Source organism: Oryx dammah, unplaced genomic scaffold (assembly GCF_014754425.2).
Source record: "Oryx dammah isolate SB20612 unplaced genomic scaffold, SCBI_Odam_1.1 HiC_scaffold_16, whole genome shotgun sequence".
NCBI lineage: Eukaryota > Metazoa > Chordata > Mammalia > Artiodactyla > Bovidae > Oryx > Oryx dammah.
The window spans coordinates 62,049,645-62,074,736 of NW_024070200.1; the positions used below are offsets into that span (position 1 = coordinate 62,049,645).

The following is a 25,092-nucleotide window of genomic DNA, read 5'->3' on the forward strand; positions in this document are numbered from 1 at the left end:
AGAGCACAGGCCCATGGAGGGGGGAGAGAGAAAGAGCACAGGCACATGGAGGGGGGTGGAGAAAGGTCACAGGCACATGGAGGGGGAGAGAGAGAAAACACTTTGGCTCCTCCTTTTATATGTTTTTTCCTCCCCCTGGGCCTGCCCTATGCAAATTGGGCTTAGTCAGGAGTGCTGTTTGTTCTACCTGAGATCTTCACTCAGGTCCTTGGACCTTACTTTGTTCTATTTTCGCCGGCTTTTCCCTTCCTTGTCTTTTAGCCACTGCCATTTTGAAATTCTTTTCCCTACTCTGACTAGCTAACATTACTTTACAATATACAGTATTGTATTGGTTTTGCCATACATTGACATGAATCCGCCATGGGTGTACATGTGTTCCCCATCTTGAACCCCCATCCCACCTCTCCCCATCCCATCCCTCTGGGTCATCCCAGTGCACCAGCCCCAAGCACACTGTATCATGCATCAAACCTGGACTGGTGATTCGTTTCACATATGATAATATATATGTTTCAATGCCATTCTCCCAAACCATCCCACCCTCACCCTCTCCCACAGAGTCCAAAAGACTGTTCTATACATCTGTGTCTCTTTTGCTGTCTCGCATACAGGGTTATTGTTACCATCTTTCTAAATTCCATATATATGTGTTATTACACTGTATTGGTGTTTTTCTTTCTGGCTTACTTCACTCTGTATAATAGCCTCCAGTTTCATCCACCCAAAATATCACAAAGAAAGAGATGAGAAAAGGTATACCAGACAAAAGTATATGTAGAGCATTCACCAAATTGATTAAAAATTACCTACCCAACCAAAGAAACAGCAGTAAATTCAATAAAGGAGAATATTAAAAACGTATACTGATTACCAGGTAGTAAACCTAAAAATTGTGTTGTTGGTTTTCTTTTCTTTCTTTTTTTTTTTTTTGACATCTGAGCATGGGCTTTCTCTAGTTGTAGTGAGTGGGAGCTACAGTTGTGGTGTGCAGAAAAAGAAATAAGATTTTTATGTTGTACTTTGTAAGAGTAGTAACATTTATATGAAAAAATCATGAAATTATTCAGAAGAGTACCTAAGAACTATACTATTTGACTTACACATGCGTGAGGTGTGGCTTGATGACGAAAACAAAAAGTATTGGATCAGTTCAGTTCAGTCACTCAGTTGTGTCTGATTCTTTGCAACCCCATGGACTGCAGCATGCCAGGCTTCCCTGTCCATCACTAATTCCCAGAGCTTGCTTATCTCCATCGAGTCAATGATACCATCCAACCATCTCATCCTCTGTCATCCCCTTCTCCTCCTGCCTTCAATCTTTTCCAGCATCAGGGTCTTTTCTAAGGAGTCATTTCTTCACATCAGGTGGCCAAAGTAGTGGAGCTTCAGCTTCAGCATTAGTCCTTCCAATAAATATTCAGGACTGATTTCCTTTAGGATTGACTGGTTGGATCTCCTTGCCATCCAAGGGACTCTCAAGAGTCGTCTCCAACACCACAGTTCAAAACAGTGTCAAAGAGTATTGATAAGAGTCCCAGTTTCATAAAATGCTAACAAGATCCCTTATATGTATATATATATATATATCTAAACATATATATGATTATATGATCTTGTACAAAAATGTGAGATGAAAAATACCAAGTTGAAAACATGCGTTAAAAGGAGGCAGGCAAAACACATTATATTCTGTATATACATTTATATAAAATCATATATTTGTGTGTTTGTATTTTAAGGGCTTTTTTTGAAAGATTAAATAATGATAAGAGAATTTTCTTTTTTCTTTTAAAAGGAGAGAGAAGGAAATAGAAAGATGTGATGTGAAGAGTGTTCCGCAGAGAGGGGAAATAGCCAAGTTCCTAAGACAGGGAGTAGTAGCTGGTGGTTAAGAAAAACCCACACACTGTACACATCAGTGCAGCATAATGTGTGTGTGTGAGAGAGAGAGATGAAATAAGGTCACATAGTTTGAAGCCAGATCGGTTGTTTCCTTAATGAGTTTGACCATTACTTTCAGTGCAGTGAAAAACTCTATAAACTCCTACTTAATACATTTTGATTTATGATTCAGATATATCAGTCTGTCAGGTATGTGGCCAATAAACTGTAGGGTGCAATAGGTAAAGCAGGAAGTCTAATAAGGTGATTTTATAAATAATTCACACGAGATACCATGTTACTTAACCTAGGGTGGTATAGTGGTGTAGATAGAAGTGGATCGATTTGGGATATGTTTTAGAGGTGGAGCTAACACAATTTACTGAAGGACTAGGTAGAGTCCTTTGTGATTGGAGAGATGAAGGATAACTCTTAGATATTTGCTTTTGTTTGAATGGATGATAGTGCCATTTGCTGAACTGGAGGAGACTGTAGAAAGAGCATATTTGTTACTTTTAAAATTATGAAGCTGGATAGCTGGATGCAATTACCTGGAAGGACTGTGAGGGTAAAGAGAAGGGATCCTTGATCTAAAGCTCACAGGCACTTCAGTATGTAAAGGTTGAGCAGAGGAAGATGGTATAGTTCTAACGGCTGAGAGGAAGAAGTCAGTCAAGTAAGAGGAAAACTAGGACAGTGTGGTGCCCTAAACAGTTGGAAAAGAAAATGAAGATTGAGAACATGGTCAAATTTGTCAAACGAGATACATGGTAAGATAAGAAAAAAAAAAGTGATCATTGACTTCAGTCACATAAATTGAAGGTCAGTGTGATGATATTGGCAAGTCTTAGCAGAATATGAGGATGGGAAATCTGATTGCAGTAGGATGGGGAGAGAATAGGTCGTGAGAAATTAGAGGTGATAACTATAGACATTTCTTTCAAATATTTTTATTCTGAAGTAGAGCAGAAAGAAGGGCAAGAAGAAGGGGTGGTGACTGGAAAGGCAGCGTAAAGTCAAAGAAGATGCTCGAGCATAAGTTTATGGCCTTTGATCTGACAGAGAGGAAGGAAACCATGATGAAGGAGGAGAGTGCAGCATCTGGAAAAGACTAGAAACAGAGATGTCACTAATACCAGCAGAGAAGGAAGAGTGGAAACGTACAGACGAAGTGGTTGGACAGATAGATTCAGTGATAGGAAGTGACAGTTGCTACTTGCTTCTGTTTTCTCAGTGGTTTGAAGCAGGGTGGCTCAGATGGTAAAGCATCTGCCTACAATGCGGGAGACCTGGGTTTGATCCCTGGGTCGGGAAGATCCCCTGGAGAAGGCAATGGCACCCCACTCCAGTACTCTTGCCTAGAGAATCCCATGGATGGAGGAGCCTGGTGGGCTATAGTCCATGGGGTCGCAAAGAGTCGGACATGACTGAGTGACTTCACTTATCAGTGGAGAGTGGATTTGAGGGAGAGAAGATAGGAAGTATCTCCACCTGGAGATTGGGCTTTGTTATTCAGTCGCTCAGTCCTGTCCCACTCTTCCTGACTCCATGATCTGCAACATGCCAGGCTTCCCTGTCCTTCACCATCTCCCAGAGCTTGCTCAAAGTCATGTCCATTGAGTGGATGATGCCATCCAACCATCTTATCCTCTGTCACCTCTTCTCCTCCTGCCCTCACTCTTTCCCAGCATCAGAGTCTTTTCTAATGAGTCAGATTTTCGCATCAGGTGGCCAAAGTATTGTAGTTTCAGCTTCTGCATCAGTCCTTCCAATGAACACTGGGGACTGATCTCCTTTAGGATGGACTGGTTGGATCTCCTTGCAGTCCAAGGGACTGGCAAGAGTCTTCTCCAACACCACAGTTCAAAAGCATCAATTCTTCGGCGCTCAGCTTTATGGTCCAGTTCTCACACCCATACATGACCACTGGAAAAACCATAGCTTTGACTAGATGGGCCTTTGTTGGTAAAGTAATTTCTGTTTTTTAATATGCTGTCTAGGTTGGTCATAGCTTTTCTTCCAAGTGTTGCAGGAAGAGGGACCCCTTCCAGGGCCCGAAACTGGGCTCTTGTCTAACACTCGGAAATGAATTGTCCGAGGAGACACATGTGCTGACAAAATGAGATTTTATTGGGAAAGGGCACCTGGGTGGAGAGCAGTAGGGTAAAGGAACCCAGGAGAACTACTCTGCCGCAGGGCTTGCAGTTTTATGGTGATGGGATTAGTTTCGGGTGGTCTTTGACCAATCATTCTAATTCAGTCTTTGCTGGTGGCACACACATTGCTCAGCCAAGATGGATGCTAGCGAGAGGGATTCTGGGAAGTGGACAGACAAGCGGTGTCTCCTTTAGACCTTTCCCGAACTCTTCTGGTTGGTGGTGGCTTATTAGTTTCATATTCCTTATCAGGATCTCCTGTCATAAAACAACTCGTGCAAATGGTTACTATGGTGCCTGGCCAGGGTGGGCGGTTTCAGTCAGTGTGCTTCCCCTAACACAAGGAGCGTGCGTCTTTTAATTTCATGGCTGCAGTCACCATCTGCAGTAATTTTGGAGCCTAAGAAAATAAAGACTGCCACTGTTTCCATTGTTTTCCCATCTGTTTGCCATGAAGTGATGGAACTGGATGCCATGATCTTAGTTTTCTGAATGTTGAGTTTTAAGCCAACTTTTTCACTCTCCTCTTTCAGTTTCATCAGGAGGCTCTTTTGTTCCTCTTTGCTTTCTATAAGGGAGCTGTTATCTGTATATCTGAGGTTATTGATATTTCTCCATGTGTAGAGTACATCATGTGCAGTGCTGGGCTGGATGAAGCACAAGTCGGAATCAAGATTGTCGGGAATAAGGAGTTCATGATCTGAGCCCCCGTCAGCTCCCAGTCTTGTTTTTGCTAACTGTATAGAGCTTCTCCATCTTTGGCTGCAAAGAATATAATCAATCTGATTTCATTATTGACCATCTGGTGATGTCCATGTGTAGAGTCTTCTCTTGTGTTGTTGGATGAGGGTGTTTGCTATGACCAGTGCTTTCTCTTGATAAGTTGTTAGCCTTTGCCCTGCTTTGTTTTGTACTCCAACCCCGAATTTGCCTGTTACTCCAGGTTTCTCTTGACTTCCTGCTTTTGCATTCCAGTCCCCTATGATGAAAAGAACATCTTTTGGGGGTGTTAGTTCTTTTAGTTCTAGAAGGTCTTGTAGGTCATCATAGAGCCGTTCAGCTTCAGCTTCTTCAGTATTAGTGGTTGGAACATAGACTTGGATTGCTGTGATATTGAACGGTTTTCCTTGGAAACATACATCATTCTGTCACTTTTGAGATTTCACCCAAGTACTGCATTTTGGACTCTCTTGTTGACTATGATGGCTACTCCGTTTCTTCTAAGGGATTCTTGCCTATAGTAGTAGATATAATGATCATCTGAATTAAATTCACCCATTCTGGTCCATAAAGTTCACTGATTCCTAAAATGTTGATATTCACTTTTACCGTCTCCTGTTTGACCACTTCCAATTTACCTTGATTCATGGACCTAATATTCCAGGTTCCTATGCAATGTGCTTTACAACCTTGAACTTTACTTTTACCACCAGACACATCCACAACTGGGTGTTGTCTCCACTTTGACTCAGACTTTATTCCTTCTGGAACTATTTCTTTGCTCTTCTCCAGTAGCATATTGGTCACCTGTCAATGTGAGTAGTTCGTCTTTCAGTGTTATATCTTTTTGTCTTTTCATACTGTTCTTGGGGTTCTCAAGGCAAGAATGCTGTAGTGGTTTGCCATCCCCTTTCTTCTTCAGTGGACCACATTCTGGCAGAGCTCTTCACTGTTACCCATGCGTCTTGGGTGGCCCTATACTGCATGGCTCATACTTTCATTGAGTTAGACAAGACTGTGATCCATGTAATCAGTTTGATTAGTTTTCTGTGATTCATTCTATCTGCTGCGAGGTCAGGTGCACTCTATATAACAGTTCTGGTTGCCAGTGACATGCTGGCATAAGTCCTTTGGAAGGAGGTGGCCATTACGCCATTATCCCTACCATAGCTTGGTCTGAGGCCAAACTACAGGGAGGGAACACAGCCCCACTCATCAGCAGAAAATTGGATTAAAGATTTACTCAACATGGCCCATCAGAGCAAGATCCAGTTTGCACAGTAGCCAGTACCTCCCATCAGGAAGCTTCCACAAGCCTCTTATCCTTATCTATCAGAATGGGCTACTGGGACAAATAAGCTAAGTTATAATGTCAGGCAATGTTAAGTGTTAGTTAAGATGTATGGTCATCAGTTTAGAAAAACAAGGGGGATGTGGATTTGAGTGTGCATGCACATTTATGTTCCCAGTAATTGTCAGCCACTTGCATAAAGATAAAGGAATAAATGGGCAAAGAGTTGGACACCACTGAGAGACATTGACTCGCTCACTCAGAAAGAGATATGACACTTATCAGTGCATGGGGATGAATGACTTCGAGGTCCCCACAAGGAGAGTTTGAAAAGTGAAAGTCTCTCAGTTGTGTCCGACTTCTGCGACCAGAACACTGGAGTGGGTAGCCTCTCCATTTTCTGGGAATCTTCCCAACCCAGGGATTAAACCCAGGTCTCCATCAACTGCAAATAGATTGAGCTTCAAAACATTGGGGATTTTTAGAGAAGAAACGAAAACGGAGGAGAGAACGGGAAGCAAAAAAGGACATATCTTCCAGACCCTTGAGTACAGGACATGTAGTATTTGAAAAGAAACAAATTAGTCTCTATTTGAGAGGGCTTCAGGTGAGAGGTTTCAGTTAGAGAAATATTCAAGGAAGACTTTGAGGACATTGAAGAATTTGCTGATCTAGACTGTGAATTTTCATGGGTGAAATAGAGGGGATTGGAAAGGAGAGGAAGGATAATTTAGATTAGTGGATGTATTTTGTTGTTTAGGGATTAAAGTCTGAGTAATGACGGATTCCCTGATGGCTCAGTGGGTAAATAATCCAGTGCAATGCAGGAGATACAGGAGATGTGGTTCGATTCCTGGGTCGGGAAGATCCTCTGGAGAAAGGGAATGGAGCCACTCCAATATTCTTGCCTAAAAAATCCCTAGACAGAGGTGCCTGGCAGGCTACAGTCCATGGGGTCGCAAACAGTTGGACAGAAGCAACTAAGCACACACACGATGGACTACTTGAGGCAGGACTTGGACTTTCTAATGCCTTTTGAAGCTGGGTGGTAAGAGGCCACTAGTTAGCTGTTTCCTTCTCTGGTTCTTTGCCCAGAGTCGCAACCAAGGATAAAGGAAGCCTCCTCAGGAGACAACTCTGTCAAGCCCTTGGAGGTGCAAAATATATGTAGAATTGTAGTCCTTTGGCAAACTGGGGAAAGAAACTCATGTGGAGTATGAAGCTAGGAAGTTTTTTCACCTTTGAAATCAGACTCATTATTAAAAGAGAACTCATCTTCAGGTAGCCTATATTCCAGTACTACTAATAACTTTTAATAAAAATACACATTTTTTAATTTTCTAGGTCACTTTTACAAAGAGAAAGTTTGGATTAATGAAGAAAGCCTATGAACTTAGTGTGCTCTGTGACTGTGAAATAGCACTCATCATTTTCAACAGCTCTAACAAACTGTTTCAGTATGCCAGCACTGATATGGACAAGGTTCTTCTCAAGTATACGGAATATAATGAACCTCATGAAAGCAGAACCAACTCGGATATTGTTGAGGTAACAAATACATCTAGTGATGCCTGAATTGCAGATAGTAATTAAATTAGATCACCTTTTATAGCCAAAACATACATCTATTATATTTTTTCTCTGAATTATTTCTTAGAAGGATCTAATTATTACTATGTGATGACCCATTTATAAGCATATCCTAATCACCAAGAAAAAATAAACAAGGCTGATATAGTATGTACATCCGTATAATCTAACATTTCATCTGTGATTACTTTTTATATGAGTTTTAGAATTAATCTTATAAGAAACTATATCACTTTGGACAGTATGAAGTTTTAGGGTTTTTTTTGTCTTAATTATTTCATTACCTCAGTGACTAACCACAATTTTAAATACTAATGAAATAGAAGAAGTTATTCTGTTTTGTTTATAGTCCTTTAGTTGTGGGAGGAGGATGGTCCCCTTTTTTTTCCTTTAATTTCTTTTCCTTCGATATCTCATAGTTCTACCAACCTATTTAGTGAAAATAAAAGTTGTTTAGAATGATTTTAGTCCATTCAGAAAGTATTTTAGGACAAAACCTTAAAAAGAATCAATATGCTTTTCCCTTTAATTCTTTCCTGTTATAAGAATCTTATAAAAGGTAATTTTTGTGTATATGTCTATAGCATTTTATACTAGTTTCATATTTACTTTTATCTTTTTTATTTATACTTAGAAGTTTTGTTTTATTTTTGTTCAAAACAGATTTTTTCCCCACTGCATAAAAAGATGTCTTTAATTTTGTAATATTAGAAACTATTTCAATAAATTAGAGATTTCCTTGGTTAAAATAGTGAAATCATGGGAAATGAAGTAGAAATAACCACAAAAGAAGAAATGTAGTCCCAGCGTAGGTTTTATTTCAGAAATTGAAATTAAGATACTTTATTGTGTAGGGATCTAATTTATTTGCCTCCACACATTGTTATAGTTCTGAAAATGCATTTTAAATATCTCCCATGTTTTTCTGCCTTAACCATTCCTTTTGGACAGTAATTGAGTCATTCTAACCACCAAAAAAAATCTGCTACTTTTATTAGAAAAAATCCTTATTTTTTAAATAATCAATTGCTTAAAATGGAAAATAATAGTCTGATTACAGTTACAGTTCGTCTGTTGCTTGATGTGCCCACTGTTTTATTTGTGTCACTGTTTTATTGTCTGTGAAGCTTTTGATCTTGTTTTTGCTGATCACTTAAACTACACGGTTACATCTTTAACTGAACTCCTTAGCACAGTTATGTTTTTATCAGTTGTAAATTATTTTATATCATTTAGCTTTTATGGTCAATCTTATTACTTATGTGTAATATAAACTAGTAGACTCTTGTTACATATCAGAATGCATTTTGAATCGAAATTTTATAAATTAGGGGATCTTATTTGAATAAACTTCATAAGAGACTTTGTAACTGGATGTCGTTGAAACAGAAGGTATCCCTGGTGTTTATTTTAAAATGACATCTTTATTTTAAAAAACTCTCTGTCTTACCAAAAGCTCCACTACCTTAAATCAAAGAAAAAGAGTTGACCTTAATAAACAAATAGATATTCAGACTAATTTCATTATGGAAGGCAACCACCTCCTTGACCCTAACTACTCTGCTCTTTCATTGCAGCAGTTTTTGTTCTTGGGCCCTGGAAGTTGAGGGTACTTTGCACAGACTGAAGCTTACTTCCTTAGAGAATATGAAGAATATAGGGTGATTTAATCCTCACAGAATTTTCAAATTACCTGAGTCTTCATCTCTGTTGTGGTCAGCAGTGAGTGTAAGAGAGTAAACCCCAATCATTTTTTAGCACTCCTTCTATATTATAGTTTGCTTCGGTATGAAAGAAAATATTTGCAGCTCAATTATCAATTGGCATTTTGATCATTTATTTTTTAATTGAATTTCTTAGACATAAGCAAACATGGATTTTACCAGTAGCTCTTTTTGAAGCTCTGAATTATATAAATACAAGACACATATGAATAAAGACAGAAGACACATTGAATTATAAGGGATTTAATTTGTTGCGATAGGATAAAATTATAAAACTTAATGCACCTTTCTTGTATGTCAGTGTCTTTCTTACTGAGTTAATCTTCATAAAACTGGATGATTACCATTGTAAGACAGTGTTTCTTCCACATGTAAAGGTGATATGCAACTATATCCTCACTAGTAGTGCATACAAACTTGAGTTCTTTTTATTGGTTGTAGTGATGGCTTTATACTAATGGAGCTACCAAGATTGTTGTGAACCAGACTAAGTTAATAGGATAAGAGTAATGACAAGTACTTATACAGAGCTTCCTATGGGCCACTTTCTAAGTGCTTTGCAAATATCTTAAGTATATTTTTAGAATATCATTTTAAGTATATTTTCCTTTTACATATAGTTTTGTTTCAAACAGTTATAGTAATTGGAAGCAAACATTTAGACTTGTGTTTGTTTATTTAACAAACATTTTTGAGGGACTTCTGTGTGCCAGGGACTCCACAAAGTGATTTTTAGATTTCAAAATCAAGCCACAATACTGTTTTTTTCCCCTACCTATAGTTCTGTAAACCACTGAAATATACTTTTACCAACTGAAGATTTTATATTAAACTTCTGACAAGTTGGTTCTGGACTCTTTGGCTATCTCATGTGGCTGAGTACATCAGCAATAAATAGAGTCATGAACAGCTACGAGTGATCTACTTTAGACTGTTTCCTTATGTAGTATGAACAACAGTGAAACTAACTGAAAACTTCATGAACAGCTTTCATAAGGCCTCTAACCTGAATTCACCCATTTCCTGTTGCATATGATAGTTTTTAAAACTAGCAGGATTTTACTTTCCCCCATATTACTAAAATATTCTTTGACAGAATCTTGAATATGTTAAAATGGAGTCTTGTGTGGATGTATTTCTATTCTATTGGATTCAACACACAGGCCCTTTTGGCATGTACTGTGTGGAATAGAGGGATGCGTGCCCTGTACTGTTGATCACATCTACATAGTCTACGAAATAAGGACACACATGAAATTAAATCTAATATGTTTTCTGGGAGCACTATAGAATAAGTACAATAAAGTAGAAGTAGTTGGTATTTGAATATTGTGATGATAAACATAGGAGGACATAATACATTCATTTACCTTTCAACTTTTAACCACAGGTATTAGAAACACATATACAGAATGGTGTTTGTATCTTTGCTTTTCTTATTTCATATTAATTACATTTTAAAACTAGTCTCAAAATTTTAATCAGTTTTAACATTTTAATCATAGTTGATAAGAATTTTTTTCTTTATAGCTTATTAAAAGTCAACAGCATTTATGTATTTTAAGTTGCATTTAAGTATTTTAAATTAAGGTTTGCAGTGTTGGATATATATATCACCTATGATGTGGTACATTCTTTATTAAAAAAATGAGTTTTACTACTTTAATACATATAGTTCATTAGAAAACATCAAGATATACATTATATCTTTTTATGTAAGTACAGAAGAAAAGATGGCAGATTTTGTTTGGTCCTATCAAAGATAGTAATTTAACCGAAGATACAAAGAAAATGTTACAACCCCCAAATCTTTTCAGGATATTGATTTAAAAATTTGTGAACTTTATTATGCAATTTTATAAGAATATTAGATATATCCTAGAGTATTAGAAACTAGAAATAAATATCACCGTGTAATTAGTTGCCATTATTCATTCACATGTGTGTATAAATTGAATTTAAACTCAATAAAAGCCTAGACCATAGAATGGTTCTGCATCAAAATAAAAATTATGCTAAAGGAATGAAGTGAAGTAGCAGCTGCTACTCAATAAATGCCCAAGATGACTTTGTAATGATATATCTTTCACTCTGCATTATTTGCAATAATATTTGAAATATTAGGTATTTCTCCGTGTAATATCTTTAAAATAATGACTTGGCGGCATTGAACATTCAGTAAATAGTGAATGTGGTGATTCAGATCATCGTGCTGCCATTCAAGCACGGAAATGCAAAAGCCATGCCCATTTGTCTTTATTATTACTAGCTTGTGAACCGTTCCCAAATAGCGGTACTTTATTCATCACAGAATACTACAGTATTAAAAAATTTTTTTTCACTTGATTATATATTATTTGATCTTCATATCCAAGGTAAGCTCTTTCAGAAGCAGAAATTGAGACCAGAGTTAAATGATTTGCCTAGAGTCATGTAGCAGTTTAATGGGAGAATTGGGGTTAGAACCTGGGTCTTTAACATTAACTCCTCCCTTTGTTCCCCAGTTTACCAGATCCATCAGATCTCTGCAGCATTTCACCATAAACAGATAAGATTTTATACATATACCAGTAATGTATTAACATGTGACAAACATGAGTAAGTTTTCCTCAATAATGAACAGGAAATTAGTGAGGTAATTGCAATAAGAATAATATAAAACATTTATCAATGTACTCATTATGAACTGGTACTCTTCCAAGGGCTTTTATTGATATTATTCTCTTATTGATGAGATGGTTAGATAGCATCACCAACACAATGAACATAAATTTGAGCAAACTCCGGGAGGTAGTGGAGGACAAAAGAGCTGGCACACTGCAGTCTATGGGGTCACAAAGAGTCAGACACAACTTAGTGACTTAACGACAACAACAAAATTATTTTATTGAATCCCTCTAATTGTCCCCACTTCATAGTTGAGAAAATTGAGGCACAGTGATGAATGAAGTAAAATGATGATAATTTGCATTCTGAAGGAAGAGAAAATCTACTTTTTGAGTCCTAATAGTTCTCCCTGCTTTAAAATTACAACAGAATTTGGAAATAATATAGAAAGGAGGATAGGGCATCAATATAAGATGCGTTTATGAATTATTAAATAAAAACAGCTGGTAGCAAAAGTAATCATACCAGTGATTCATGCCATTTAAAATCAGTGGTTCTTAAAGTGTGATACCTTGACCAGAAGCATCAAGATTACCAGAGAACTTGTTAGAAAGTTTTGAGGTTCCAACTCAGACCTATTGCATCAGAAACTTTTGAAATGAGACCTGAGCGTCCTGGTATTAACTTGAATCAACTTGTCCTAAACATGCAGTCTCTCGGCAGTGGTTATCCAGCTTTTAAAATATATTTATCTCTAAGACTTCCTCTGAAATAATTTCGAGTTGTGAGCAAGCATAAGTCATAATTTTTAAGACCTTCTAAAGAATAGTTCAAGATAGTATGCTGATATTGGTGTGAATTGCAAACTGTTCTTAATGGGTGACATTTTGATTTAATTCTATATGATTATCAAGTGCTTCTTTGTATTTAGGGGATCTGGTGGGGATGTGTGGGGAGATGGACTCCAGTTCCTCAGTTGAGCAAAAAAGATAGATGACTTTTTTCTCCTGAGATCACCTAGCTACAGAACTGGAGGTGCGATTATGTTTAGGATTTCTGACAGTATTATTATATCTTCAAAGTCTTTTTGAGCCCATCAGTTTTTTTCTCCCCATATTACAGATGAGGAATGGAACAGACAGGGAGTGTTTAAGAGGCTTGCCTAATGTTTTACAGGGCTGCAGTGGAGCGGCAGGGAAAGGGAAAAAATAATGAAACATCTGAAGACAAGACAAAGCTTTCCTCCACCTCCAGCCCCCTGCCCTGCTCTTTTATTCTAACAGCCTGAAGCAGCAGGACGGTGATGCACAGGGTGAGGCCCCCAATCCTCACGGCCCTCCTCCTCCGCCCACATGTCCTGCGCCATCACCTCATGCAGCAGTCACTGTAGCTCCTGCAGTTTTGGTTTTACTATTTTCATTTTGCTATGTATTTGAATATTATTATTTATCATACAATTATTGGTTTTCATTTACGTGCTTTTTATAAGGAATTGTGCATCTCTGCGTGTGATTTTTATTTTCTTGAAGTCAGGTTTTTTTCCATCAGAGATTGATGTTACTGAAAAATAAACAGGAGTTCATGTCATGGGTGGAAAGGGTTGTGATATATATACACATATATATCACTTCATAATACAGCTCATATTTCTGTAATGTATTTCTTGTGCTTATTGATAAATATCTTTGTATCCTTTTTATATCCCTGTGTGTCATGGGTTGAGTGTTTCAGTACTTATGATGAGATAAATTGTTCTTTTTTCTTGGGAAGTTCTTCAATACATTGACCAGATTTTTGACCAAGGAGGGAAGGAGGGTACAGAGAATTGAGAGAAGCGTGGTTAGAAAAAGCTCCCTCTAGAGGCGACACCGTCACCTGAGTCCTTTAAAGGGTACGGTTGGAGAGAGAAAGGGAGTTAGAATCAGAAGAAAGGTAGGTGGGGTGGGATAGCTTATGTGAAAAGTAGGAAATGAAGCATAGCATGCTTATTTTACAAAGTTAAAAGTCAGCTAAGAATAGCTATAGTGTAGTGTGAAGAGTTTGGAGAAGGAAGTGGCAACCCACTCCAGTATTCTTGCCTGGAGAATCCCAGGGACAAAGGAGCCTGGTGGGCTGCTGTCTATGGGGTCGCACAGAGTCGGACACGACTGAAGCGACTAAGCAGCAGCAGCAGCAGTGTGAAGAGTGGAGATAGCTAAAACGCGAGAAGTAAACCAGATCCCAAACAGATGTATAATAAATACCCTTGACTTCCTTCTGAAGATATGGGTACCTGTTGAAAGAGCCTAATAAAGCTGCCTGAGTTTTACTGAGTCTTGCATTTCCCAAGCTGTAAATTGTTAGAATTGCCTTATAATTTTTTTGAAAGGCGTTGCAGAGAAGTGAAAAGGGTAAAAGTATTGGATGTACTGCATTATTTCTTCATTTTTTAATTTATTGAACTGATGTTTATCATACTGTATCTGAGACATTGTACTGGACACTAGGAATATGGTGATAACTGGACATGTTTCTCTGTTTCCCTAATAGGATTATGTGCGGCTATTTTATTATCTTACCTCAGAAGTCCCTTTGTTGGATACATTTCAGTATGGATTCAAGGCACTTAGAATTCTAAGATACTGATGTTTGCGACCAAGTATTAACCATTCAGCATATAAACATTATATTACTGTTAGAGCTGGAAACCTATTTAGAGCAAAAGATGTAGAGTGCTTACCATATTCAACAATGATATGGGTATGCCTGAAAAGCAAGATATATCTATAGTCTTAAGTGATATTTCAGTTCTTTTCTATAAAGATAGCTAATACAGACATTCAATTAAAAAAAAAACCTGGCCATTCAATTCATTTAAAATTAAGAGGATAACTATATATTTATTGGTGCACAAGTAATTGTGGTTTTGTTGTGTTGAAATTTGCCATTTGATATTGGAATACATTCTTAAATGTGGTTTTGTTATATATCATTTTAATACACATTTCTTACTTTATATATATATATATATTTTACTAATGACTTATTTCCTGTGTGTTTTAGATTAGGGAAATGATGTTAGAAAAAAAGCAAATTCAAGGAATTTTCTTATTTTGAGTTCAAAATGGGTCATAAAGCACTGGAGACCACTCACAACATCAACAATGCATTTGGCCTAGGAACTGCTAACGAACATACAGTGCAGTGGTGGTTCAAGAAGTTTTGCAGAAGAGACAGTAGCTTTAAAGATGAGGAGCATAGTGGCCAGCCATTGAAAGTTGGCAGTGACCACTTGAGAGGATCATAGGAGAAGTTACCTAAGAATTCATTGTCGACCATTTTACTGTCGTTTGGCATTTGAAACAAATTAGAAAGGTGAAAAAGCTCAATAAGTGGGTACCTCATGAGCTGACTGAAAAAAAAAAATGGTCGTTTTGAAATGTCATCTTATTCTGTGCAACAACAGTGAACCATTTCTCAATCGGATTGTGAGGTGCGATGGAAAGTGATGACTAGTTCAGTGGTTGGACTGAGAAGAAGCTCCAAAACACTTCCCAAAGCCAGAGCTGCACCAGAAAAGGTCATGGTCGCTGTTGGGTGGTCCGCTGCCCGTGGGATCCGCTGCACCTTTCTGAATCCCAGCAAAACCATTACATCTGAGACGTACGCTCAGCAGATCAGGGGGATCCACAGAAAACTGCAACACCTCAGCTGGCATTGGCTAACAGAACGGGCCCAGTTCTCCACAGCAGCACTCCACCACGCATTGCACAACCAGCACTGCAGAAGTCGAATGAACAGGACTGCGAAGTCTTACCTCATCCACCATGTTCACCTGACTTCTCGCCAGCTGACTACCACTTCTTCAAGCATCTTGACAACTTTTTGTAGGGAAAACACTTCCACAACCAGCAGGAGGCAGAAGATGCTTTCTAAGAGTTCATTGAATCCCAAAGCACAGATTTTTACATTACAGGAATAAGCAAACTTAATTCTCAATGGCAAAAATGTGTTGATTGTAATGGTACCTATTTTGATTAATAAAGGTGTATTTGAGGCTAGTTATAATGATTTAAAATTCACAGTTCAAATCACAGTTACGTTTGCACCAACCTAATATTTTGAAGTTATTTTTGTAGCTCAGTCCTGAGAGGAACTCAGTTTTGGAATCTATAGAGTCTAAAGAAAGCGAGATGTTTTCTTGGCATAGATAGTCATAACTGTACTTTTTAATTTACAATTGTGCAATCAGTGTTGTACCTGTAAACAATTTCAATGGTAGTGTAAACTGCTTATATAAACAATTTTGAATGATAGTATGCACATACATTATAATTATTTAGGTTTTTGTTTGAAGGGTTGATTCATACCTTTAATGTACGCTTTAATCCGTACGTATCCTAAGGCTGTTCTAGCACACTGGTATGTGATTATATTTATTTATTCAAATAATATTTCTAGTAGTTCTTATTTTAGTTCATTAGCACTAAAGTACCAGAAAGTAAACTTTTAGTACTGTTTTGAAAATGTTAGTGAATAATGTTGGTAAATAAGCTATATGCTTGAGTCTTCGTGAATGTATGAATGCTTGATTATTCATATTGGAATTTACCTCTTATAATTCAACAGAGAATCTTTTTCTGAAAGATTTTGCTACTGTACAAATTTTCTTGCATATAACTGGTTAATTATTTTGTGGCAATTCCTGGACTTGGCTTATTTCTAAAATCTGTCTTAACCTCAAAAATATTTATGTTCTATGAAGAAAACTTGGAAATATCAACTAGTATTTGTACAGGAATTTAAAATTTTTGCTTGCTTCATTATGCCACCAGTGTTCATACAGAATTATCTCATAGTATTAAGTAATTAGAATATTGTTATTTCTGTTTTCCACATTTGTATAGCTCATTAAGTTTTTAAAAATTGCTCTGTTACTTTGAAGAGTAAAACCTACCAGTTATGTTCCGTAGGACAGTAGAAAGTAAGAGTTTAGGTGGATATTTAGCTGTTTTGTGAGAAGTGATATTAGAATTCTCAAATCCTATCATTTGATATTTTCTTAATAACAATTCAAATATAATTAGTATTATAACTAGCATTTCTTGGATATATTAGTTACTAAATGATTTTGGGTATGCACATAGAAAAAAATCAATATCTGTTTCACATCATACACAGAATTTCTGTTGAATAGAGAGTTTGTGTAGAGGAGTAATAAAGGAAAAACAAATTGGGTATAGTTGATGGAACATCTTGTATTCCAGGCTGTGACATTTGACATTTGTCCTGTGGTCATTGGACAGCTGTTAAAGGTATTTAAAAGTCTTAAGTGGTCAAATAATTGTAAGAATGATAAGCTGGAAACAGATAATTAACTTCTAAAAAGAAGTTTATAGAAATAGACTGTTACTTCATCTCTTAATTATGATAGATTTTTAGCTATGTTGAGATTTATATGATGCTATTCCACTTGGTTTGAAAGGGGAAGTAGGATTAAATTGGGGATTTAGGCTGTGTTCTAATTCACACATTGTAAGTTGGATTTATCCCAGGAATGCAGGGTTGACTTAACAGAGTATCCTATTATTATGAACTGAAAGTTTTAATATGTCCATGCTACATGAATAATCCATATAGAGTCAAGCAAATGCCAGTCAAGATCCCAACAAATTATTTTTTTCAAGAATTCAAAAACTGATCCTTAAATATATAGGGAAATTAAGGGGATAAGAAGATACTCTGAAGAAGAGCAAGATGAGAAGCTTTGTATTACAATATACTGAGACTAATGGTGTAGCTATAGTAACGTGGCATTGGCACAAATACGAAATAAGTCAGTGAAGTGACAGCTCAGAGCCATGCGCATCGTGTGGTATTGCACGTCCAAGGGGGAAAGAACCAACTCTAAGCAGTGATGCTGGGACATCGGATACATATATATGGGGGAACTGTGAGAGTGAACCTACCTTGTATCTTATACAAAATTGACATCCTGAAATACTATCGACCTAAATGTGAAAGGCAAAATTGTAACACTTCTGGGATATAATGTAGGAGAATATCTTCATGATTTTGAGGTAGGGAAGGGATTCTCGTGCAAGACATAAACATTACTACCATAAAGGGTAATTGTAAAGGAAAAATGAATAAATTTAATTTTGTTAAGAACCTGTATTCACCCAAAGACAAGTGTTAAACATGTCACAGAATAGGAAAGGATTTTTTTTCAACAGTACATAAAGGTGGCAAAGAACTTACGTTGATTACAAGTAAAAGAATGACTATAAAGCTATAAGAAAAAGACAATAGGAAATTGGCAAAGTCCTGGAACACTTGGCACCTCACAAAAAAGAAAATGCAAATGGCTAGTAATTTTGAAATGTGCTTCATTTTCTTGGTAATGAAGGGAAAGCAAGTTAAATCTTCATTGCAGGTAGAATACATTGATACAACTACTTTAAAAAATTGTTCAGCATTATCTAGTGTGACGATATCATTTTATGAGCTAACAGTTCTGCTCTTAAGAATATACCCTGGAGAAGTGTGTGCAGATACACAGTAAACTATGTCTGCAAAAATGTGCATAGCTCCATTTTTATAATAGCTAATAGGTTGAAGCACCTTCAGTGTCTATCTGTAATAGAATGGATAACAAGTTTTCTCCCACATAATATAGTACAGTATTCAATAAAAATGTTCAAGCTGTAACTACCTGCAACCCCAAACGTCCAGTGTATTGAAGGAGAACAGACAAAATAATACAGTGCATATATTCCATTCACATAATATTTAGAAATATGTGCATGCTCAGTCACTAAGTCATGTCTGACTGTTTGCAACCCCATGGACTGTAGCCCACCAGGCTCCTCTGTCTATGGGGTTCTCCAGGCAAGAATACTGGAGTGGGGTGCCATTCCCTTCTCCAGTGGATCTTCCTGACCCAGGGTTCAGTCCGTGTCTCCTGCATTGCAGACGGCTTCTTTACCAGTGAGCCACTGGAGAAGCCAGTTATAGTTTGAGGGATATATATCATAAACGTATGATAAATATAGTTTGAGGGATATATATCGTAAACCTATGATAAAAGTACAGGAAGTCGACACCACAGACTTAGGATGGTATACTATGGAGGAGAGAGGGGAGGGTTATGTGATTGAAGGAGATACACACGGTTCTGGTTCTAGTGTATTTTTTGACCTGATTAGAATTACTGTTGTTCACTTTGTAATTGTTGAATTTTATATAAATTTTGATGCACCTTCTGTTGGTGGTGGTTTAGTCACCAAGTCATGTCCGACTCTTCGCAACTCCATGTTCTATAGCCTGCCAACCTCCTCTGTCCATGGGATTCTCCAGGCAAGAATACTGGAGTGGGTTGCCATTTCCTTCTCCAGGGGATCTTCCTGACCCAGGAATCGGACCCAGGTCTCCTGCACTGTAGGCAGATTCTTCTACCGACTAAACTATGATGGAAGCCCTTTTATGTATTAAGTCCAGTTTTTAAAAAACGTTTTTGTTTTCAAAGTGTCTGGAAAGAATAAGTATCTTTCAGAATTGGGAACAATTATTAAAAATGGAAGAAAGAAGAACTTTTCACATTAAAAAAAGTTCTAAAATCTAGTTTAAGTTCCTTGGGACTTAAGACATCATTCCATAATTTTAAGCACTCATATATTCTTTATGCTAGAGGTGACAAATTATCCATTCAGCCAGTGTTTATGGAGTTGCTTAGTTGTTTCACTGAAATGTGATTTAAGGTGGTTGATAATATTGTGGATTGGTATAATTGATGAGCTCATCGTGCATTTTAAAACTATGTGTATATACCTTTTGAGTACTTTAAATTCCCTAGTTTCACTTCTAGGTGCTATGATTATTATTACTTTGGAATGGAATTTGATAGTTATCATTATAATATTGAGTGTGTGTCAAAGAATATTTTTAATTCTTGGTTGACGGTAGTTAAAAATACAGTCTTATTTGACATGGGCTCTGTTAAACAGGCAGTACAGACTCCTGAATCCAAAATTCATTATCATCTAAAAACTCCAGAAAATATCAGTCCTCTGGGACTTTTATCAGTTTTTATTTCAGACTCCATGATTCAAATGTTTATTTAAATATATTTACGATGAACAATATCCTGAGTCTTAGATTTCTTCATTCTGTGAACAAACACCAAAGGTTATAGTGTGTATATATATACGTATATATATTAAGGCATATATATTTTATATATATCTGCATTGTATATATAATTTCCATGGGGAATAAATGTTATTTTTATTATGTCTGAAATTTTAAATGTTATTTTTTTTGCTGATGAAAAAATATAAGCAAAAGGAAATCTATTTAAAATTAGCTGCCTCTGCCTAATTTATAATCCTTTTTGAAATATGTTTCTGTTTATTGTGTTTTAAAAAAAACTTGAGATATCCAGAAAAAAGTGTAAAACAGCATTGTTCTTGCCTCCTCAGGTTTCTTTTTCCTGGTTTCTATCTCCTTTTTACTCTTCCCTTATTCTTGCTATCTTCAGTGGGCTTCCCTGGTGGCTCAGGGGTTAAAGCGTCTGCCTCCAATGTGGGAGACCCGGGTTCAGTCCCTGGGTCGGGAAAATCCCCTGGAGCAGGAAGTGGTAACCCACTCCAGTATTCTTGCCTGGAGAATCTCATGGGCAGAGGAGCCTGGCAGGCTACAGTCCATGGGGTCGCAAAGAGTCAGACACGACTGAGCGACTTCACTTCACTTCACTTCACTTCCGTTTCACCAACAGATTTAGTAATGTAAACCAGAAAGTGACAAGCAAATGTTCAGGGCCAGCCAAACAGTGTTTTATATACCCAGAATTCTAAAAGTGTTTCTTTGAACTTGAAAGATGAGGTTGTGAATACTTTATAAGTAGAACAGTAGAACATGTGACTTTAAAGATCTTTGTTGGTGTATATACCAAAATTTGAGTCAGCTTTTCCAAGTTTGGGATCTTTTCTGGTCTCAGTTATGGAGCATTAGCCAGGCTTGCTTAGGAGACTTAGATGACTTAGGTAAGGAGACTATTAACTAATGACTCAAAGAATTGTGACAGTTTTTTTTTCATAAAGGTTCTTTGATTATAAAGAATAGGAATTCATTTGAAGTGACTCTAACTAAAGAATTTATTGGAAAAATATAGGCAGATGGCATCCAAGTCTGAAAGGAATGCCTGGCTTCCTTAAGGCCTGAAGAGGAACTCTGTCTCGAAGTTTCCATAGTCCCTCATCTCTGCCACCATGGCTAGTGTGCAAGATGACTCTCCTGAAGGCACAACTGATGGTCTTCATGTAAAACTAATTGATGTTCTAGGTTCTTACACAATTAGCCATTTTTGTAACCAGAACATAATTCCCAAATTTTAAAGAAACTTAAATTATGATACTGTCTTGCTGATGCTTTCTCAGTAGTATAAAAGACTTAGTGAACTGTGGACCTTTGTCTCAGTGCTAACATAATTTTTTTTAACAGGGTTGATCCTCTGTAGATGACATGGAGTTTTCTTATTTAAGAAAAGTATGACTTTTGATTTTTAGACCTCTTGGTTTATTCTTAAGCTGTCTTTGTTCAACATAAGATCCAAAATAAGAACTTTTGGCTGTTAGTTGATTATAGCTAAATGTATACTTAAAATGAGAGGTCTTCTTGCACTGCCAGTTCTAATCTTTCATATCCAAAAGGCCACTGGAGAGTATCCCAGAAGCTTTCAGAGTCTAGATTGTTATTAGTTGAACTTGCATATGAAATTATAGTTATAAAATTGTATTTTTGTGATTCAGATGCAGTCAGCTGTCAACAATTTCTATGGATCGACCTAGTACAAATTAATGTCTCTGAATTGCCTTATATTATTGCTTAAATATAACAAATTCATAACTTTATGTTTTAGAAAACATCTGAAGTAGCATCACATCATCCTGGTCTCTCCTTTGCTATGTGGTTTTTTTTATTGTGCAGGTATTAATAAATACATATTTCATGTGTGTGTGGCACCTTGTTTGTCTAGACTCTGAAAATGTAAAGCAGTCGATACTTCAGTCTGAAAGTTCATACATTAGTTGAAGAATACAGAAAAAAAAAGCAAGAGAGTTCCAGAAAAACATCTATTTCTGCTTTATTGACTATGCCAAAGCCTTTGACTGTGTGGATCACAATAAACTGTTGAAAATTCTGAGAGAGATGGTAATATCAGACCACCTGACCTGCCTCTTGAGAAATCTGTTTGCAGGCCAGGAAACAGAACTGGATGTGGAACAACAGACTGGTTCCAAATAGGGAAAGGAGTACGTCGAGGCTGTATATTGTCACCCTGCTTCTTTAACTTCTATGCAGAGTACATCATGAGAAATGCTGGACTGGAAGAAGCACAAGCTGGAATCAAGATTGCCGGGAGAAATATCAATAACCTCAGATATGCAGATGACACCATCCTTATGGCAGAAAGTGAAGAGGAGCTAAAAAGCTTCTTGATGAAAGTGAAAGAGGAGAGCGAAAAAGTTGGCTTAAAGCTCAGCATTCAGAAAACGAAGATCATGACATCTGGTCCCATCACTTCATGGGAAGTAGATGGGGAAACAGTGGAAACAGTGTCAGACTTTATTTTTGGGGTCTCCAAAATCACTGCAGATGTGGTGACTGCAGCCATGAAATTAAAAGACGCTTACTCCTTGGAAGAAAAGTTATGACCAACCTAGATAGTATATTCAAAAGCAGAGACATTACTTTGCCGACTAAGGTCCGTCTAGTCAAGGCTATGGTTTTTCCAGTGGTCATGTATGGATGTGAGAGTTGGACTCTGAAGAAGGCTGAGTGCCAAAGAATTGATGCTTTTGAATTGTGGTGTTGGAGAAGACTCTTGAGAGTCCCTTGGACTGCAAGGAGATCCAACCAGTCCATTCTGAAGGAGATCAACCCTGGGATTTCTTTGGAAGGAATGATGCTAAAGCTGAAGCTCCAGTCCTTTGGCCACCTCATGGGAAGAGTTGACTCATTGGCAAAGACTCTGATGCTGGGAGGGATTGGGGGCAGGAGAAGAAGGGGACGACCGAGGATGAGATTGGCTGGATGGCATCATGGATTCAATGGACGTGAGTCTGAGTGAACTCCGGGAGATGGTGATGGACAGGGAGGCCTGGCATGCTGCGATTCATGGACTCGAGCAACTGCACTGAACTGAAGTAAATACAATGTTGCATATGTTACATGAATGCTCTAAAGAGTTAAGTGCTCTTACAATTTCAGCATATGAAACAGCATATGAAAAGAAGGTTTCATGGAAAAATGCAGTTCAAACTAGGCCACAGTGAGCTATAAGATAGTCATAGAGGTAAGAGAGAAGACAGGATTTCGAGCAAGTAGGGTAACATCAGTGAGGGATTTTTATGACTGTAAGGAGGACAATAATTCTGACTACTCTGGCTGGGTCAGAAGTTTCAGGGAGCATAACAATGAGAAAGGAAAAAAAGGCTTTTAGGTAACTTGCAGTCAGGCTAAGGAATTTTGATTTTGTACTCCACGTTTGTTATTTCAGGAGAGATGTAAGATGTATAAAACTACTGCGGTTCAGGGAGAAGATAATAGAAATTACATTTTATCCCAAGATTTGTTTGTTACTGTTTTAGAAGATTGACAGTCATTCATGCTTATAATTTTTTCAGTGTATGCATATATTGGGGGCTGTGCATGAAATATGTTTACAGGTGGGGTGGGATAATCTAAAAAGTTGAGAGAGTACTGCTTTTAGATCACTGAGAGCCATCAAATATTTAAAACAAGGGTGACAAATACAAAGTGATATGGAAGAGAACTGAATCTGTAACAATTTATGGGACAAATTAGAAGAAAGAGAAGTGAAGGAAGGTATAGTAAGAGTCCAGGTATAAAGCAGCACAGGCCTGCATGAGTATGGTGGCAGTAGAAATGGAATAATATATCTACAAAATTTGGAATTCCATGTTAATGTGGGGAGAAAGCAAAGTGAACAGCAAGAGTGCTTGCTGTGTTGACTAGACATAGCTAAGTTCAAAGAGGAGATCTATTGACACTTGACAAAAGACAAGAAATTCCATCTTGATTAAATTGAAATAGTGATATTAGCCAAATATCCAAATGAAAATGTGCATTTGTCACTTGGGTGTATAGTTTTTCAAAGTTTCAGAATAGATTTGGAAGAAGGTATAAAATCATTACTCTCATCCAACTATAAAGTGAGCTTCAAGTTACTCTTCATTTCAACAAAACTGATTTAATTAATACCAAAACTGAGAAGAAAACATCCTCTTACTTGTAAGATTAATTTGGGTAAAGTTGTTTGGAAAGTTGAGATATATTATAGGGATTCCTTTTCCCTGGAAATGCTTATAGGCAAAACACTACCTACTCTTTCCCCAATAGCTTAAATTTTACTTTGGCCCTCCTAAGCTTCAGATGGAGAAGGAATCCTGTTTTGAGAGAGTCTGTGGTTTGCACTTTTAGATGATTACACTCTTAATACTGTAGTATGAATAATAATTTCATTTATGAATTGTCACAAAAATTAAGGATTATTCTTCTTAATTTCTTGAATAAGAGGACTGAAATCTGATAATCCTTCTCTGATCATAATTATCTTAATTGTTGATACCATAATAAATTAATACAGGTCATTAATTAGATAATCAAATATTTTTAAAAATTTTAACAGCACATTGTTTTTTCTTTTAAAAATCAATACTCAGTCCAGTACTAAGTTCTAAAAAGAGCAGACTCTTTCCCCTGCATTTGGATCTGCTGTGAATCATGAGTCAAGGGTGATTTCACTCTTAAAACTGTTAAACAGGTGGTTTTGTTTTTTCTCCAGAAAAAGGTAAAATCATGATTCCCAGCTATATAATGAACATGTCAAGAGTTTAACTTACTAATTTCTGAGGGAGCACAAAAAATGTTGCAACTGGTTAAAGGTAAATCCAAAGGTAAAGCCAAAGACAAGTGCATAAACCCATCTAGAAGCTTTTCTGGTGATCCAGACAGTGAAGAATCTGCCTGCAATGCAGGGGACCCAGATTCAGTCCCTGGGCTGGGAAGATCCCCTGGAGAAGGGAATGGCTACCCACTCCAGTATTCTTGCCTGGAG

General features: G+C 37.2%; 1 protein-coding gene across 7 annotated transcripts in view; it reads left to right on the top strand.

Moving 5' to 3' along the window:
* MEF2A (myocyte enhancer factor 2A) overlaps positions 1 to 25,092 on the top strand; it is a 185,575-nt gene that overhangs the window by 104,117 nt on the left and 56,366 nt on the right. For all 7 annotated transcript variants that reach the window (XM_040257015.1, XM_040257021.1, XM_040257018.1 and 4 more), the window contains exon 3: positions 7,396 to 7,599. In XM_040257015.1, the coding sequence (XP_040112949.1) occupies positions 7,396 to 7,599 (204 nt within the window). The remainder of the gene's footprint in view (positions 1 to 7,395; positions 7,600 to 25,092) is intronic.